The sequence below is a fragment of the Pleurodeles waltl genome, chromosome 6 (assembly GCF_031143425.1).
Source record: "Pleurodeles waltl isolate 20211129_DDA chromosome 6, aPleWal1.hap1.20221129, whole genome shotgun sequence".
Taxonomy (NCBI): domain Eukaryota; kingdom Metazoa; phylum Chordata; class Amphibia; order Caudata; family Salamandridae; genus Pleurodeles; species Pleurodeles waltl.
Window position 1 is genome coordinate 280,916,662 of NC_090445.1, and position 20,176 is coordinate 280,936,837.

Genomic DNA, 20,176 nt, shown 5'->3' on the forward strand with positions numbered 1-20,176 from the left:
ACTGGGGCTATCACGTTTTTTTGATGGAGTTGTTCCCAACAATCTGACGCCACTCGTGTGGGAGTGCGGGCGGTCACTAAGTCACATGCATCCTAGGTACCAAGGAAAACCAGGAAACAAAGACGTTGCACGTAGTCAGGGAGGTGAGGCGTCCCTGGAGCCGGTGCGGTGTCAGTTCCTTACTGCTACCGGTGAGGAGAGGCAACGGTTCCTCACTGCGAGGCAGGTGAGCTGAGACGTTGGTTCCTTACAGTTGCTGGGGAGGTGATGCGGGGAGGTGATGCCGCGTCTGTGGTGAGGCATCGGTTCCTTACGATCCAGTGGGGTTTTATGAATCAAGCAGGTCAAGACGCAAGGTGTTGAATTTGAAGTGTTGCGATCACACCATGGGGCCACAGTTGCTGCTGTGGAGTCAGGTGTCACAGCACTCTGACTTCACCTGTCGTGAGACTTCAGAGGTGCCGCGGCGGTGTCGGGCCTGCAGCGTCCGTCATGGTCATGGCACTCAGAGGGGACCATGGCCCTGGAGCAAGCAGTGGCGTGGAGTCGGACAGAGGCACTAGTTCCGAAGTCGCTCTGGATTTGACATGCTTGTTTCTTCATCGTTACACCAAAACTCACTCTCAAGGGCCCAGGAACTGGATTTAGCATCACTTGGCAAGTCAGAACTCTCAGCAAGAGAACTCAGGTGGTGGCAGATGAAGCCTTTGATGTCCCTGAGACTTGCCACAGGAGGAAAGCTCAGTCCAAGCTCTTGGAGAACGCTTAGAAGGAGGATGTAGAAAGGATAAGCCAGTCCTTTCACTCAGAGGACAGAAGCAGCAAGCAGCAGGCCAGCACAGTACACTAATAGGCAGAGTGGCAGTTCCTTCTACAGCAGCAAGCTCTTCTTCCAGGTAGAATGTCCTCAGTCCAGAAGGATTCTAAAGTTGTGGTCTCAGAGGTTCAATAGGTATAGTCATTTCTGCCTTTGAAGTAGGCAAACTTCAAAGGAAAGTCTTTGTAGTGCACAAGACCCTGTCATTCCTGCCCTGGCCCCAGACACTCCAGGGGGGTTGGAGACTGCTCTGGGTAGGGACAGGCACAGCCCTATTCAGGTGCAAGTGTCAGCTTCTCCCAGCACTCTCAGGAAGACCCATCAGGATATGCATGGCACACCTCATCTCCCTTTGTGACTGTCTAGAGTGAATTCACAAACAGCCCAACTGTCATGCGGACCCAGATGTGTAGTCACAGACAGGCAGAGGCACAAAATGGTTACACAACAAAAGCCCACTTTCTAAAAGTGGCATTTTCAAACTTACAATTTAGAAACCAACTTCACCAAAAGATGAATTTTTAAATTGTGACTTAAGAAATCCCAAACTCCACATCTCTATCTGCTCCGAATGGGAAATTACACTTAAAAGATATTTCAAGGCAGTCCCTATGGGAGGGATAGGCCTTGCAGTAGTGAAAACTGAATTTAGCTGTATTTCATGATCAGGGCATGTAGAACACACCAGTGCATGTCCTACTGTTTTAATACACTGCACACTGCCCATGGGACTGCCTTGGGCCTACTTTAGGGATGACTCACATGTAGTAAAAGGGAAGGTGTGGGCCTGGCAGGTAGGTACACTTGTCAGGTCGAACTAGCAGGTAAAACTGCACATGCAGACACTGCAGTGACAGGCCTGAGAAATGTTTACAGGGCTACTCCTGTGGGTGGCACAATCAGTGCTGCAAGCCCACTGGTAGCTTTTGATTTACAGGCCCTGGGCACACATGTTGCACTACACTAGGGACCTACTAGCAAATTAGATATGCCAATCATGGATAGACCAATCACCAATACATTTTAGACAGAAAGCATATGCACATCAGCAGTGGTAAAGAGCCCAGAGTTCGAAAGCCAACACAAATAGGTCAGAAAAAATAGGAGAAAGAAGGCAAAACACTTAGGGATAACCCTACAAAAAGAGCCACGTCCAACAGTTGCTATTCACACTTATACATTGATGGTCTCTCTGCTTTTGCTTTCCACCAGCTATGCCTTAGTTGCCTATATAAAACTGTAATTCTGTGTTAGCTGCAAGGGCTGCCTTAACTTTATGGAAATATTACTGTTTGTCGGTCTCTTAATGGGGTCTTATTAGGGAATTCGAAAGGTATTTGCTCACTTGGATTCACTGTCCCTATTTCTAATAAAATATGTAAACATAACTTCTCCCGAAACTACCTCTACCCTTCCCCCGAATCCTGTTCCCATCAGCCTTTCTCCCAATCCCCTCCCTAACCAGCCTAAAACATAGGATGCACTCTGAAGTCTCATGATAGGGATATGCTTCACATTCACATACCATTATATAACCTATTATGACATATAACACATCAAACCAATCTTGCTTATTTTATTTTTCCTGACACACATCATCCTCAGTAATTTAGGAAAAATGTCCATACTAAAAATTATGTCAAAACCAAACCTACCATTCAACATGGCACTGAACTTTGAACAGTTGCCAAAAGACAGAGGCCCTCATTACAACCCTAGAGGTAAATCCCGATTACCGCTGTGCTGAAAGCCGCCAACATACCGTGGCGGAAATCCGCTACAGGTATTACGACCCACATCTCGTAATCCGCCACAATACAGACATCCACACAAGTCCGCCACACCAAAGGTCAGTGATGAACTGGCAATAGGAAAACCTACACTGTCACGCCAACAAGAATACGCCCACACTATCACGACCCACGAATCAACGCGGCGGTCATTCAACCGCAGTAATCCATTGGCGTACACACCGCCGCACTGGAAATACACACACATTTACGAAACACAACCACATTGGACAACTCAAAATACACACACCTGAAACACATATACACACCACACCCACACACCCACAACAATATAAAACACACACCCACATTACACACAAACCCTTACAACGAAATTTTTTGAGAAGAAGCAGAGAGAGAGTATAGCAAACACTACACAAGCATCCACAAGCACATCACACCATCACTCATACAACATCCACGCACCTCAAACAACTCACCCCAACACAACATTTCACACAGCACAACAAACATCACCTCACACATCACCCACACCACATCATGGCACCTCAAAGACACCCCAGGTTTTCAGAGGAGGAGCTCAGGGTCATGGTTGAGGAAATCATCCGGGTAGAGCCACAGCTATTCGGGTCACAGGTGCAGCACACCTCCATTGCAAGGAAGATGGAGCTATGGCGGAGAATTGTCAACAGGGTCAACGCAGTGAGACAGCACCCCAGAACAAGGGATGACATCAGGAAGAGGTGGAACGACCTACGGGGGAAGGTGCGTTCCGTGGTATCCAGACACCAGATTGCTGTACAGAGGACTGGCGGTGGACCCCCACCCCCTCCCCCACAACTAACAACATGGGAGGAGCAAGTCTTGGCAGTACTGCATCCTGAGGGCCTCGCAGGAGTAGCAGGAGGACTGGACTCTGGTAAGTCAAATCTTTACTACTTTATCCCCCCCCTACCTGCATGCCATCACATACCCTCACCCTTACCTCACCCCCATCACTCCAACACCTCACATATGCCCCACTATCACAACCCAGCCATCCCAATACCAAGCCCTGCATGCAACACCAAAGTATGGACACCCATCACCAAAGCATGTCCAGTACAGATACCCACACGGACCCCAAAACACTATTCACACAATGCAAACACAACTATGCAAGCACAGGAGTAGAGGGTAACTCACGCAGTGCACAAGATGGCACAAACAGATACAATAACTATGCATTTACACCCCAACAGGACACATACCCAACGTCACCAGACAGGAGGTGCCAGACATATCCAATCCCCCCCAGAAGAGGCCCACAGTGACGACAGCAGCTCTGCACGCCTGGATCTGGATGACCAGCCCGTCCCATCAGGGACCACTGGACAGTTGGTTCCCCTGCCACTGTCACAAACCACCACAGAGCCTCCCCCCTCAGGAGACACGACTACAGCACCCACCCAGTGGGCCCATTTCTCTGTCCTCAGGACACGTCAATAAGCAGTGTGTCCACCACTACAGGGACCCCAGGCAAACCCACCAACCCAAGACAATCAGGGACCTGTAGTCAGTGGCAGTGGGCACACTGTTCAGGGGACAGAGGCACATGATGACAGGGAAGCTGGGAGGATTGCTGTGGGACAGGGGTAGGACAGGCCCAGGGAACCCACTCTCCACAAGGCATTCTCCAACATCATGGGAGCATACCATCATTCCCAGGAGACCATGGGCATGGTACTGGCCAAGTTTCAGGAGACCCAGCGGCTGCAGGAGGAACACTACCTGGGGATCAGGGAGGACTTGAAGTCCATCAACACCACCCTGGTCACCATTGCAGGGGTTCTGGCAGACCTGGCCAACACCATGAGGGACACAGTGGCACACAAACGGACCCCTGACACTAGCCTGAACGATGAACAGCCCTCCACCTCTGCCGGTGCTAGTGGACAGGAGGCCCCACCAGAGGACCAATAGGCCACCAGCACCCCACCCCCTGCAGAAGGAGAACCACCCAGCAAGCGGTCCCTGAGATCCAGGAACAAGACAGAGAACATTGCCAAGACCCCCACCAGAAAATAAGACTCTCCTGAGTGTCACCCTTTTGTCCCACTTTGTCACCCTGACAACTTTGACCTGCCATCACTCCACTTCCTATGCCCCCCTGGACAATGCACCTGTGAGACCAAGAGACTGAACTCTACCACGGACATTCCTCTACCATCACCCCAGCCCCTTGCACAGCCCCCTCCACCTATTAGCACAGAAATAAACACCCTTGAATCACAAATCAATCTGGAGTCAGTCTGTACTTTCACAAATGTGTTATTGCAACCTCTCAGAAATATAGCAATGTCAATGTTTATGTTCACATACCAATGTTGCACAGTTGTTGGGCAGCAGTAAACATAGCAGAGGGCACAAAGTGGAACCGAGATCTGTGAAATGAAAATGTAAAGTGACATGCCAGGGTCCATACACAGAGGTAAAAAGGCAGAGTAATGCTATGTCCTACAGTAGTATGAGATGTGAGAAGCAGTGCCATCCCCTTATCTGTGTCTCACTGGAAGTATTGCATGATGATGTTGTTTTGGTTGTCTATATCTTCTTCTTCTGCCTCCTCTTCTTCACTGTCCACAGGCTCCACAGCTGCCACAAGACCAGCATCAGGCCCATCCTCCTGCAGAAAAGGCACCTGGCATCGCAAAGCCAGGTTGTGCAACATACAGCATGCACAATGATCTGGCACACCTTCTTCGTGAGTAGTGTAGGAAGCCACCTGTCAGATGGAGGCACCGGAATCTGGCCTTCAGGAGGCCGATGATGCGCTCTACTATCCTCCTAGTCTGCCCATGTGCCTCATTGTAGCGTTTCTCTGCCCTTGTCCTGGGATTCCTCACTGGGGTCAGTAGCCATGACAGGTTGGGGTAACTAGAGTCATCTGCAAATATTGAGGGACAACTATTAGACATCCTCCAACCCTTAGGGACTCTCCCATACCCAGACACCTATGTCAACTGTGTTGGGACCTTGGGCTCACCTATTAGCTACACACGGTGCCTCTGGAGTTGGCCCATCACATAAGGCATGCTGCTATTCCTCAAAATGTAAGCGTCATGCACAGAGCCAGGATACTTGGCATTCACATGGGAGATGTACTGGTCTGCCAAACACACCATCTGCACATTCATAGAATGGTAGCTTTTGCGGTTTCTGTGCACCTGTTCATTCCTGCGGGGGGGGGGTGGGAACAAATGCCACATGTGTACCATCAATGGCACCAATAATGTTGGGGATATGTCCCAGGGCATAGAAGTCACCTTTCACTGTGGGCAAATACTCCACCTGAGGGAAAACGATGTAGCTGCGCATGTGTTTCAGCAGGGCAGATAACACTCTGGACAACACGTTAGAGAACATTGGCTGTGACATCCCTGATGCCATGGCCACTGTTGTTTGAAAGGAACCACTGGCCAGGAAATGGAGCACTGACAGGACATGCACTAGAGGGGGGGATTCCTGTGGGATGGCGGATAGCTGACATCAGGTCTGGCTCCAACTGGGCACACAGTTCCTGGATTGTGGCACGATCAAGTCTGTAGATGATAATGATCTGTCTGTCTTCCATTGTCGACAGGTCCACCAGGGGTCTGTACACCAGAGGATGCCACCATCTCATCACCTGCCCCAGTGGACATGCCGTATGGAGGAGAAGGGTGAGCAGAGGGTCATACACCACGTAGGTTTCACAAGGCTGTTTAGCACAATCGTGATGTAATTGTTGTGTGCCTTTGTCTGTCTGTATTCCTGGCCAAAAGTGCTGTGACGCAGTTAGTTGGCCTGCCATGTGGCCACCTGAAATGGAGGCTGCCTGACCTGTAAGGAGGGACAAGGGAAATGAGGTAATTGCGCTGGCGTTCTGCAGCGTCGCGGTAGGCGGTCGAAGAGCGCGTCGCAATTCAGCATTGGTTATCATTGGGCCCTATGGGTTCCAGGAGCCAGTGACGATGTACGCCGGTGGTGAAGGTACGCACCGCCGCGGACGTGACCGCCATTTTCTATCTCTTCGCTCACTTGATACCGGACCTTCAACAGAAGAGGGCCTACACTGCAAGTGCTGCTGTGACCTGCGCCTGGAAGCGGCAATGGCTACAGTGTCTGGGGAAAGGGCCCCTGCCTTCACTGCGGAGGAGTTGGATAAAATGGTGGATGGGGTCCTCCCTCAGTACACGCTACTCTACGGTCCTCCAGACAAACAGGTGAGTAAAGTGTGTGCATGGTGGATGGCACATGATTGTATGGAGTGTCGTGGATGGAAGAGACAGGGGGGGCACAGGCCAGCATGTGAGGATGGTGAATGTATGTTTTTCTGGGCCAGGGTGGGAGGTTTGGTGGCAATGAGTGAGAAGAACCGGACTGGGGAGTAACATCCATTTTTACTTCACTATTCCTCTAGGTCAGCGCCCACCAGAAGAAGGGTATTTGGCGTGCCATCGCCAATGAAGTGCGGACCCTGGGGGTCTACCATAGACGGAGCACCCACTGCCGGAAAAGATGGGAGGACCTGCACCGCTGGACCAAGAAGAGGGCGGAGGCCCAGCTGGGGATGGTCTCTCAACGTGGAAGGGGTGCCTGTTGCACCATGACCCCCCTGATGTACCGGATCCTGGTGGCGGCATATCCTGAGTTGGATGGGCACTTGAGGGTATCACAGCAGCCACAAAGGGGTGAGTACAGTCTCATTCAGCTGACTCTGCGCGCTTTACGAGGTGTCTGGTTGGGGGAAGTTGGTTACCCTAGGCCAGGGCAGACATGCCAAGGAACATCCATTGTGTTGCAGGCTCAGTGCCACTCCAACCCCAAATGTGGTAGTTGCCCTCTACACCTAGTCAGGCTCCTGTGGGTTGCAGCTGTGCATCAAATGGGTCTAGGCAGAGTCCCCCATGGGCATGTGCTTTTCCCCTGCACTGTTAGTGCATGCGCTAGTGCATAGGGGTGCTCCCTGTGTGCTGTGTCCGCCAATGGTAGTGGTGTTGCAGGCATTGACCATGTGTCTCTTCTGTCTTTCCCCCACCTTTTTGTTTGTCACCCTGTCCCTGTGTGCATTAGCATCATCTGGCGGAGGAGCATTGGCATCGGAGCAGGAGGGAGCTGCAACCCACATGGCCCTGGAGGGTGAATTTACGGAGTCTGAAGGCACCAGTGGGACGGAGGGCGAGGGGAGCTCCACGACGGGGACAGGAGCAGACAACAGCGACAGCGACTCCTCCTCTGGTGGGAGCACCCTTGCGGTGGTGGGCACCTCTGTGCCCACCACAACAACAGGTACAGCCGCCACACCCCCCCTATCAGCACTGCCCTCCCAGCAGCCCCTGATCGAGTTTACCATGCCCGCTCATCCAGGAGGGTAGGCATCTCCTTCGACCCAGGCACTTCAGGCCCTGCCCCAGTCAGTCCTGCTGCCCTCAGTGAGGAGGCTATTGACCACCTGAGAACCCTGACTGTTGGGCATTCATTATGGCGTGGCAGCCCAACAGAGAGCATTCAGGCTCTAGCCTCAGCACTGATGGCAGCCATTGTCCCTGTGCCCAGCCTCCCCCTCCAACCTCCACTTCCCAGACCCAATCCCCTGTACCTCAGCCTATCCCAAGCACATCATCAGACCAGCATGCACACTCATCAACACACAAGAGTGCACATGGCAAACATAAGCACCAAACATCCCACAGGCACTCACACAATCACCATCCCCATGCAGACACACCAACATCCACTGCCTCCACTGTGTCCCCCTCCTCCACGTCCTCCTCCTCCCTCCCTGTCTCGTCTCCACTCACACCTGCATGCACTACATCCTCAGCTACTACCTCCATCACAAGCACCCCCATCACCACACACCGCTCATGTGCACTCACCACCCCCACTACCATGCACACGTCCCCTGTGTCCTCTCCCAGTGTGTCTGTGAGCCCTCTTCCCAAAGTACACAAACGCAGGCACACACCCACCCAACAGCCATCCACCTCACAACAGCCTCCGGCCCATGCACCTTCATCCAAATTCAGCAGACGTACACCTCCTACAACCACTACCTCTTCCTCCACTCCCAAACCCCCTCCATTTTCCCATCCCAGTGTGTCTAAAAAACTTTTCCTGGCTAACATTGACCTCTTCCCTACACCTCCCCCCCGTCCTCCCCATAGGGCCAGGATGTCCAGGTCCCAGCCCAGCACCTCAGCCACCAATCCTCCAGCACTTTGGTCTCAGCAAGTCCTGTCACCTCGCGGGCGGAACCCATCTGGGCTGCAAGTGTGCCACCTAGCGAGGCCAAGGATCAGCCCATTCCACTACCTGCCAAGGTGAAGAAGGTGCCCATATGCCGTAGGGAAAAGCCGCACCAAGCACCCAGCAAGGCCTCCTCCAAGACAAAAGGGGACATTGCCAAGGGACCTGCAGCGACATCCAAGGTAGGGAAGGGACACAAGCCTAAGGGGAAGTCAGCACAGGGCACGGACCCTCCGGCTGAGGGACTAAAGTCACCCCTTCTGGCAACCAGAACAGCAACCTGTACGACGGTGGACACCGCCACCTGCACCGACATCTGTACGGCCACCTGCAACGCCAACTGCACGTCTGCTGCCTCAGCTACAGTCCCCAGCATCATCCCTAGTGGGCAGCCGTCCGAGGCTGCAGGAGACGTCCTGCTGTCTCCCTCCACAGGTGCTGACACATTCACCACCGGCAGCATCTCCGCCACAGACACTGCCGCAACCACCTCCACCAGCCCGGCGACGTGCTCAGACAGTGCCACCACAGCTGACATGGCAAACATTCCCAGTGGACAGCCATCCGAGGCTGCAGGAGACGGCCAGGACCCTGCACAGTGTACATGAGGCACGACACCCAGCACTGTTAGTAGCAGCAGGTAGCAGGCAAAGTCGCAGCAGGGTGGAGTGTGTCTCTGACTCCATGGAGTATCATGCTACCTGTTCACAGGCAATCTCATGGCACACACACCTAGGTGAGGGAATGGGACCTGCCACACTGCATGTGCAGCACTCTGGGCACCAAGCCCCCTCCAGAACCAGTGGAGAAAAACATCCACTAACACAGTCCTTGGCAGGATGAAGCACTCTGGGCACAGAGCCCCCCTCCAGAACCAGTTGAGAAAAGCATCCACTAACACAGTCCTTGGCAGGATGAAGCACTCTGGACACAAAGGGGGTCATTCTGACCCTGGCGGTCATTGACCGCCAGGGTCAACGACCACGAGAGCACCGCCAACAGGCTGGCGGTGCTCTCAAGGGCATTCTGACCGCGGCGGTTTGGCCGCGGTCAGAAAGGGAAAACCGGCGGTCTCCCGCCGGTTTTCCGCTGCCCTCAGGAATCCTCCATGGCGGCGCAGCTTGCTGCGCCGCCATGAGGATTCCGACACCCCATACCGCCATCCTGTTCCTGGCGGTTCGCCCGCCAGGAACAGGATGGCGGTATGGGGTGTCGTGGGGCCCCTGGGGGCCCCACAAAGAATTTCAGTGTCTGCTTAGCAGACACTGAAATTCGCGACGGGTGCAACTGCACCCGTCGCACCTTCCCACTCCGCCGGCTCCATTCGGAGCCGGCTTCCTCGTGGGCAGGGGTTTCCCGCTGGGCTGGCGGGCGGCCTTCTGGCGGTCGCCCGCCAGCCCAGCGGGAAAGCGAGAATGGCCTCCGCGGTCTGGCGGTTCCCGCCAGGCGGACGGCGACCGCCGCCCGCCGGCCTCAGAATGATGCCCAAAGTCCCTTCCAGAACCAGTGGAGAAAAACATCCACTCACACAGTCCTTGGCAGGATGAAGCACCCTGGACACAAGCCCCCTCCAGAACCAGTGGAGAAAAGCATCCACTAACACAGTCCTTGGCAGGATGAAGCACTCTGGGCACAAAGCCCCCTACAGAACCAGTGGAGAGATACATCCACTACCCCAGTCCTTGGCAGGATGAAGCACTCTGGGCACCAAGCCCCCTCCAGAACCAGTGGAGAAAAGCATCCACTACCCCAGTCCTTGGCAGGATGAAGCACTCTGAGCACCAAGCCCCCCCCAGAACCAGTGGAGAAAAGCATCCATTAACACAGTCCTTGGCAGGATGAAGCACTTTGGGCACCAAGCCCCCTCCAGAACCAGTGGAGAACAGCATCCACTTGAGAGACTGTGGCTTTGCACTTCCCAGGACCAATCAGTGGGCAACCCACCCACTTGAGAGACTTGAGAGACTGTGGCTTAGCACTCCCCAGCACCAATCAGTGGACAACCCACCCACTTGAGAGACTTGAGAGACTGTGGTTTTGCACTCCCCAGGACCAATCAGTGGGCAACCCACCCACTTGAGAGACTTGAGAGACTGTGGCTTTGCAATCCCAAGGAGCAATCAGGGAGCAAACCACCCACTTGAGAGACTGTGGCTTTGCACTCCCCAGGACCAATCAGTGGGCATGGAGCCCCCTCGTGAAGCAGTGGCATCGTCTGTTCATCCAGCTGAGGTACCCCCCCCCTCACCCTGAGGTGCCTGTTTATGTTCGATCTGATGCCCCAGCAGTGTTCCACGGACAATGATTGCAACACTATTCGGACTTGTGTAGTTGCTGAACATATTTGTATATACTGATGATTTAAAGTTATCTTGGCTTCTCTTTTTTTTCGATGATTACATTCGTTACAATCATTTCAATTTTTCCTTGCGTTCTTCCAGGGGGTGACGGGGTGTAAATGTCATGCTGCTGCGTGTATTTGTGTGTATGTTGTTGTGGGTGAGGGTGGGGGTGTTGCTTGTTGCGTGTGTGTGTCACTCTCTCTTTCCTTCCCCCCTCCCCTGTGTGCTAGGTGCAGTACTCACCGTGGTCGTCGCCGGCGTCTTTGTTGCTCCTGGTAGAAGAGGAGTTAAACCAACGTGGGCAGGACCTGTAACTCCGGCTCCATGGTGTCCTGGTTCCTCGTAGGGTGTCGAGAGGTGAGTGGTTTCCGGTCAAAGTCCTATTTCCGCCGTGCTTTTGATGGTGTTGGTACCACCCCGGAAAAGGTGGCGGATATGCCTGTTGTAATACAGTGGGCGGTACATTGTCTTCCACCTGTCTGTTGGCGGTTACCGCCGCGGTGTTTGTTTCTACCGCCGTGGCGGTCGGAGTGTTAAAGTGGCTGTCTATGTTGGCGGTTTCCGCCATGGTCGTGATTTCATTTTTTTTACCACCAGCCTGTTGGCGGTATTACCGGCGCTTTAACACCAACCGCCAGGGTTGTAATGAGGGCCAGAATGTGTTGTGCCCCTGTTCTACAAAGTCAAGGTTTATTTAAGCAGAAAATAATTGAGTTAATACTGTGTTTGTTTCAAATGCATCACTTCCTAGAGTGAGGGTTACTAGTAAAGACTGTACCTTGATATGATTGGATCTTGATCTTAAGGCGCAAAACTATTATTTTACCAAACTTTTCCTTTACAAGTCACATTCACTTTTCCAATAGAAATTCTGACTCGTTTAAATTTGAGTCACACGAGAAATTGTAAATTGCACCTTAAAACTATCATTATTCTCCAAAAAGTGCAAACAGATTAGTGTATTGGGGTTTTACTTACCTCACACAAGTGTTGTTCTTCAGTTCATAGCCACTTGTACAAGCTGAAAAAAATCAAACACAAAAGTCAAAAGATATAAACAAACTCTCAATATGACTCACCCAGGCCTGTCAGAAACTTTTGTGGGGCTGGGACACATACATCATACTGGGCACCTTTCTGCTTTTCAGGTAGCATGAGAAACTTGTTCAAAATAAAATCAAGGTCCATTGATATATTTCGAGGCAGCTGATGTATATGGCACAATATAGTTAAGGATTACCTTGTATGTCTCAAGACTATGGGGGTGATTCTCACCCTGGCGGGCGGCGGAGGCCGCCCGCCAGAGTTCCCCCCTTCAAAATACCGCTCCGCCGCTTCCGTCGAAAGACCGCTGAGGGTATTTTGGGATTTGCACTGGGCTGGCGGGCGACCGCCAAAAGGCCGCCCGCCAGCCCAGTGCAAATCATCCTTCCCACGTGGACGCCGGCTCAGAATTGAGCCGGCGGAGTGGGAAGGTGCGACGGGTGCAGTGGCACCCGTCGCGTATTTCAGTGTCTGCAAGGCAGACACTGAAATACAAAGTGGGGCCCTCTTACGGGGGCCCCTGCAGTGCCCATGCCATTGGCATGGGCACTGCAGGGGCCCCCGGGGGCCCCACGACACCCCATACCGCCATCCTGTTCCTGGCAGGCGAACCGCCAGGAACAGGATGGCGGTATGGGGTGTCAGAATCCCCCATCCCAGGGCAGCGGAAAACCGGCGGGAGACCGCCGGTTTTCCCTTTCTGGCCACGGCTGAACCGCTGCGGTCAGAATACCCTGTGGAGCACCGCCAGCCTGTTGGCGGTGCTCCCTCCAACCCTGGCCCCGGCGGTCCATGACCGCTGGGGTCAGAATGACCCCCATATCACAAAAGATGGCTATGCCTGCTTCTGATATATAAATAAGTACATTTAGGAGTGGTGGCACATATCACTGAAATGAGTGGGGTAGGCAGACCTGGCTCCTTCCCCCTTGTAATGGTGCTACCATCATGAAAAGAGCCCTTTCAATGTATCTCCGCTACATTTATTTTTATTGCACCTACCAATGTTGTTGGGCTTGGAGTGGATGGAGCAGAATCATAGGGGCATATTTATACTCTGTTTGCGCCGGAATTGCGTCGTTTTTTTTTACGCAAATCCGACGCAAAGCTAACTCCATATTTATACTTTGGCGTTAGACCCGTCTAGCGCCAAAGATCTTGGAGTTTGCGTCATTTTTTAGCGTGGACACCTACCTTGCGTTAATGATATGCAAGGTAGGCGTTCCCGTCTAAAAAATGACTCCAAGGCATGTGCGCCTTATTTAAACTCCCGTGCAAAAATGGCGCATGGGAGTGGGCGGGTCAAAAAAAATGACGTCCAGCCGCTTTTGCATCATTTCTTAACGCCTGGTCGGGGCAGGCGTTAAGGGACCTGTGGGCTCGGAAGGAGCCCAGAGGTGCCCTCCCATGCCCCCAGGGACACCCCCTGCCACCCTTGCCCACCCCAGGAGGACGCCCAAGTATGGAGGGACCCATCCCAGGGAACTTAAGGTAAGTTCAGGTAAGTTTAAAAAAAAAAAATTATTGTGGCATAGGGGGGCCTGATTTGTGCCCCCCTACATGCCACTATGCCCAATGACCATGCCCAGGGGATAGAAGTCCCCTGGGCATGGCCATTGGGCAAGGGGGCATGACTCCTGTCTTTGCTAAGACAGGAGTAATGTTAATGGAGGGTGGGAGTAAAAAAAAATGGCGCAACTCGGGTTGAGGCAGATTTTTTGCCTCAGACCGACTTGCCCCATTTTTTGACGCCCAAGCTCCATTTTCCCCTACGCCGGTGGTGCCTGTTGTGGGTCATTTTTTTGGACGCACACCAGTCAGCTCCGCCGGCTAACGTCATTCCATAAATAAGGCGCCCGCATGGCGCTTTGGAATGCCGTTAGCCGGCGTTAACATTTTTGACGCACAACTGCGTTGGCGCAGTTGTGCATCAAAAAGTATAAATATGGCCCATAGTATCTCATGATTCTCAGCACCCTTGTTACACTCAGTACATAATTATTTTAGTGCAAGAAGGACATCCAGAAAGTGTAATCTCTCTACCTATTTTACCATTTACCTTGAAACGTGAGATTAGCACTATAGATAAATGAGAAAAGCATGTTTGATGTATGGACCATCTCAACAAGTACATAGTATCGCTGACATTGAACAAAACCTCAAAATTTGTGTGCATTATTGTGAATTATTATGTAGATTGCTTACAAAAGTGAAAATCTATGCAAGGCTACTACCACGGTTCCTACAGAAGCAACAGTAAAGGAAGAGGTAAGGGTGCCGCCCCATGTGGAACAACACCATCCACTAAGCAATGACTTCCTTGACAATGACTTCCCTCTCCTGCTCCCCAATCGCATAACACCTGTCTAGGGCTGACTACAGGACTTTCGCCCCACATGGAAAGAAATTGGGTGGGTATAAGTCATGATCCAACATGTCTATTGTCTAGAGCTCACTACCACTTCTCCCAGCATTCCACCTCGCACTCACAGGTTATCACCGGAACATCAAGCATTGCTCAGATAAGAAGTACAAGTTCATCTTCTCAAAGGAGCTCTAGGATCTGTTCCTCTTCAAAACCAGGGCTCAGGGGTATATTCTCTATACTTCCTAATTCTCAAATAAGGACCAGTTCCAGATCTCAGGACCACTAAACGAGTACGTTATCAGAGCCTTTTCACATGGTCACACTGCAGGATGTGATTCCACTTCTGCAACAGTGTGCCTCTATAGCCACACTAGACCTAATGGATGCCTACATTCACATACCAATTCATCCAGCTCATAACAAACATCTCAGGTTTGTGGTGGGCAGCAATTATTAGTTCAAAGTCCTTCCTTTCGGTGTGAATACTGCACCTCGAGTATTCACCAATTGCCTAGGGGTGGTAGTAGGCCATCTATGCAGACAAAAAGTACAAATTTTTTATGCCTGGACAGTTGGCTTATCAAAGCCAACACTCAACAACAGTGCCTACAGCACACTCAGATTACAATGGATCTGCTACACCGTTTTGGATTCACCATCAATGTTCACAAGTCTCACATATATCCTCTGCAGGTTCAACGATATAGGAGCTATTCTAAAAAGTTAGGATTAGCCTATCCCAACTCTTCAAGAGTACAGGATTTTCAGACACTGTTACCTCAGTTTCAGACAAATCAACAACTCACAGTGAGGACAGTCATGTGCCTCCTAGGGATAATGGCCTCCTGTATCCCCAAAGTACCCCATGCCCGATTACAGGGCACCCGTTACAGGAGTTTTTAGCTCAACAGTGGTTTCAGGCACAGGGTCAATTAGAGGATCTAGTGTTGATAGAGCACCAAACTCATCACTCTCTGCAATGGTGGAATACCAACAACCTGTTGAAAGTGTGGTCTTTACACAATCCTGTTCCCCACATCTGAAGGATCTCATAATTCAGGGTATATGGGAAAACAAACACTGGGGTGTCTATATCAACTATCTCAAGTTTCAAACTGTTCATCTAGCCTTGAAAGCATTCCTTCCTCACCTCACTCACAAGGTTGTCCTAGTCCAAACAAACAACATGACAACCATGTACTATCTACAAAACAGGGGGGGGGGGGCACAGTCATCACAATTATCCTGTCTGTCACGGATTTGGAAATAGGCACCACATCACAACATTCGCCTGCTGGCAGAATATCTCCCAGGCATGGAAAATGACTTTGCAGATCTTCTCAGCAGGATTCAGCAACAAGTCCATGAATGGGAACTCCACCCACCTACTCCCATACTTCCACAGGTGGTTGTTTCCTCTGATAGACCTTTTTGCAATCGCCGAAAATGCAAAATGCCCAAACTTCACCTCCAGGTTCCCACACCCACTATCTAAGGGCAACAAGGTATGGATGAGTTGGCCAGGGATATTTGCCTACACTTTTCCTCCTCTCCTTCTCCTTCCATTCCACTAGAGCTTGCTACTCTACAAAATGGAAAAGATTTGCTTGCTACTGTCATTCAAAGCAAATTGACAATTTCAAAGCCAATGTACAAGGCACTGTCTGCTACTTGCTTCATCTAGAAAAACCTGGTTTGCTGCAATAGCTGCTTATCTACAAAATAGACATGTCTCTTTATTCACAATAACAGTCATTAAAGCCTTTATGTAAGGGCTCAAAAGAATTATTCCACCTCAGGTTCCACCTACACTCTCCAGGAATCTTAACATTGTTCTTACACGCCTTATGGGCCTTCCATTTGAACCACTGCATATATGCCCCCTTCAGTACCGTTCCTGGAAAGTGGCTTTTCTAGACACTATCACCTCACTTAGATGTGTTCCAGGATTTAACCTTGGAATAACCTTTCTTCCAGCTACACAGAGACAGGGTAGTCCTACACATAAATCCTAAATTTCATTTTCAACTCAATCAATGAACCAGATTCAGGTGTGGAGAGGGCTCTCTATACATTAGATGTTAAAAGGGCCTTTATGTTCTACATTGATAGAACTTAAACTTTCAGAAAAATTATGCAACCTTTTGTTGCCTTTTCAGCTCCCCATAAAGGAAAACCTATATCCAAATCAGGCATAGCCAGATGGATAGCAAAATGCATTCAAACGTGTTATGCTAAAGCCAAGAGAACTTTACCTGAACCTCTTAGAGCACACTCTACTAGAACGAAGGGAGCATCCGTGGCTTTTCTAGGAAACATTCCAATAGCTGACATATGTAAGGCAGCTACATGGCCCGCACTACACACATTCACCAAACATTATTGTGGATGGTTTAGCATGCCTACAAGCCAATGCAGGCCAGGCAATGCTACATACACTTTTTCAAACAAGTGCAACAGCCACCGCTTTGGGGGGGGGGCTGCTTTATAGTCTATGCAAGCATGTATATCTACAGCCACACATGCCTCGGATGGAATATGTTACTTACCCTGTAAGAATCTGTTTGTGGCATGAAGTGCTGTAGATTCACATGAGCCTACCCTCCTCCCCGGACACCTGTGGCCATTGCACTCTTTGATAATGCACTTCATAATTCCAAATGCACTAGAATGTCTCTCAGGAAAAATTTAGCTCCGTTTTTGTTCCCAAACATTTCACAGATCATCTGCTTTAATATTGCTAAGGATGAAAAAATCCCAAAAGGCATTCTTATATATTGCTACACACCAAAACACAATTAATACTGTGAGATCTTTAGAATTGTCGTAATTTGATCTGATGATAAACCACTGCTAAATCTCATGTCAGAGTTCCTTGCTCCTTCCAACAACATAACCACCTCAGAGATGTTTGGTAGAGAAAAATGATCAACCAGCACACATTTGTTCAGAGCTCTTAGGTCCACACATAAGCGGATCTTGCCAGATTGTTTTTGAGACACTGACACAGAAGCAGCCCACTCAGTCTTTATACTACACTTAATAACACAACTCTCAGACAACTTTTGCAATTTCACTTAGACTGAATTAACAAAGTCTTTGATAAAATATTTTCTCAGTCTGACAGGAGGTTTGGAATTGGGATCTTGGATAATTCCTATGTTACTCAGATGGGACTGACTGTGGACATTTTTGCCCTTGATGGTCACATAGATTCTCCCTTTAGAGTTCTCACCCTACAGCTCAATTTGAGAGTCATAGCATCCCGAACACCTCATCAGATATCAGGATAATCTAAGCTCTAGAAAACAGTAACATTTTAATTTGTATGGCATTTATTTTCACTAGGTTTTTGCGATGGCCCTTAGCATTTTTTTGAGAAGCTGTCAAAGTAAAGTTTTCATCACCTTTGACATCCTCTTGTAAAACTTCATCAATTTTAGCTACATTGTTACCGAATCACTTGGAAAAATGGCCCATGCCATTATACATTGTACACACAACCCTCAAGGCAGAGCACAACTTAAAGTTCATCATGTGCACCCATGCACCGGATCTGCAGCAATTTCATGCTACTAGCACTTGCTCTGCCCAAATTTTGCTTTGGTTCTTTTGAGGGAAAAACAAGTTTATTGATAGAGGTTTCAAGCCTCTAAATGCACCAAGAGTAGGACATGTGTTACCACTATTCCACAGAGTTCTTCAAAGTTTGGAGCAGTACCTTGGTAATCCCTTAATAGGACACAGGCCTGGAAAGGGCTGACATTGGCTCTGGGTTGGAAGCAGACACGGGGTTGGATATGGAGTGAATGCAACTGGAGTTAAGGCCAACGCTGGAGCAGGAGGAATTGACAAGCCCTCAGACACCGGTAGGGGGCTAGACAGTGGTCTAATGGGGTCAGTCAGCACTAGGACAGGCAGAAGTCCAACTGGGGCCCCTGAAGTTCCATGAAGCCAAAAGGCAAGGATGGAGTCAGCATTATCTGGAGAAGTTGCAGCCCAGCCTTCCTGAAGGTCTCTATATGTTGTGGGGTCAAGTAGGCCTTAAGGAACTCAGAGTGAGCAGGGACCTTCCTTGGAGTAGGCTCTTAGTTAGGCAATAGGTCGGTGCAAGCTGCATCAAGTGCTGACTAAGCAACTTTTTCCAGCAGGTGATTTAACAGGGTGGCTTTGTGTCCAGCTTAGTTTTTTTGCGAAATTATCCCTAGACTTTGTCTTCAACTTAACTGATAAGACTGACCTGGAGCAAATCATAGAGCATAGAGCAGAAGAGGACCGTTGACTTGGAGCAGGAAGAGGGTCCACGGTTTGGAGCACAACCTGCCCTGTTTCTTGTACTTGCTGATGTACGGATTCACCACCCGCTCCCTAAGTCGAAGATGGCTGATAACATGCAGGCAACTGTCCTACGGAGGTCTGAATAGAAAAGTATGTTTTTGGACCCTCCTGTAACTGCCTCCAACCTGCTGACTAATATTTTGGCAAACAAATTCAGACTGGGCGGAACAAATGTTGTGGAATATTTAAATGAGTGTGCCAAAAGGAGCCGAAGAGGAGCCAAAGTTCCCGGCTGTAAAACTCTGGAAAGGTCAAGCGTTCGAATTTACATAATATTCCTTAAAAATAACTTATTAACGTTTATTGCAACTTTAGTTTATATATTCATAGTACTTTTTTATAGTTCACATTTATTCTCTGCTAAAGAAAACATGCACCACCCCGACCCCATCCGACCCCGCACCACCCTCCATTGGAAAGCCAGGGCAGGGGAAGGGTATTCTTGGAAGCGTTTACCTGTACAACTACGTTCTGAAGGAAAGGGTTTATAAAAGCCTTCTTTACAATTGCATGTAAATGTTCCATTTTTCGATTGGCAGACAGAAGTGGAGGTGTCGCACAGGTTTATAGAACAGAGATCTTGTTCTAGAAAGTGAAAAAACAAAGAGATATATAGATGGCATTTCAATCCTTGAGTGCGACTGGGCAGTACATTAACATTCATTGTTACTTTAAAGTCCAAGACCCTCGATTAAAACACCCACAGAGTGCTTGATATTCATTCACCTACTTTCATAGTTACACACAAAGTGATATAAGCAAGTGATATGTCGGATATTATAACTTTAAAAAATAATTGTGGAGGTATGATGCTTTCACGTCTGTTCTTCATATTCAGAGATTGGTGTTAGCATAGATGTGACCTCTCCATCTTCAGAAAAAACACTGTTACGCGGTTCCTCTGAAGGTTCCAAAACTCTGGTGGATGGCTGCCCTCTACCAAACTCCCAAAGTTAAAGCTCGCTTTTGAAAAATGAGTAACTAATGCACCTCTCCACACCTAGAGTGTTGATTCCCTGGGTGTAGGGGTCATTAGTTACATTTTTCTGTTTATCCCCACCAGGTTTTCACTTGTGAGAAGTATAACTCACACCTTCCTGAATTTGCATTTATTTTTTACATTATTTCCTGGACAGTTTTCCATCGCATGCACTTAACACCAAAGGGGGAAAGACCGCTTCACATAAAAATCAATTGCCATATAATGCATTCAGCAGCAGAATAGTAAATAAACACTGTTGATTGT

General features: G+C 49.8%; 1 protein-coding gene across 2 annotated transcripts in view; it reads right to left on the bottom strand.

Annotated features, from left to right (window-relative positions):
• The window catches only part of LOC138299630 (protein HEG homolog 1-like), a 412,852-nt gene that overhangs the window by 117,681 nt on the left and 274,995 nt on the right, over positions 1–20,176 (bottom strand). For both annotated transcript variants that reach the window (XM_069238061.1, XM_069238062.1), the window contains 2 exons: positions 19,387–19,515; positions 12,159–12,201 (listed from right to left, as the gene is read on the bottom strand). In XM_069238061.1, coding sequence (XP_069094162.1) covers positions 12,159–12,201; positions 19,387–19,515 — 172 coding nt within the window. The remainder of the gene's footprint in view (positions 1–12,158; positions 12,202–19,386; positions 19,516–20,176) is intronic.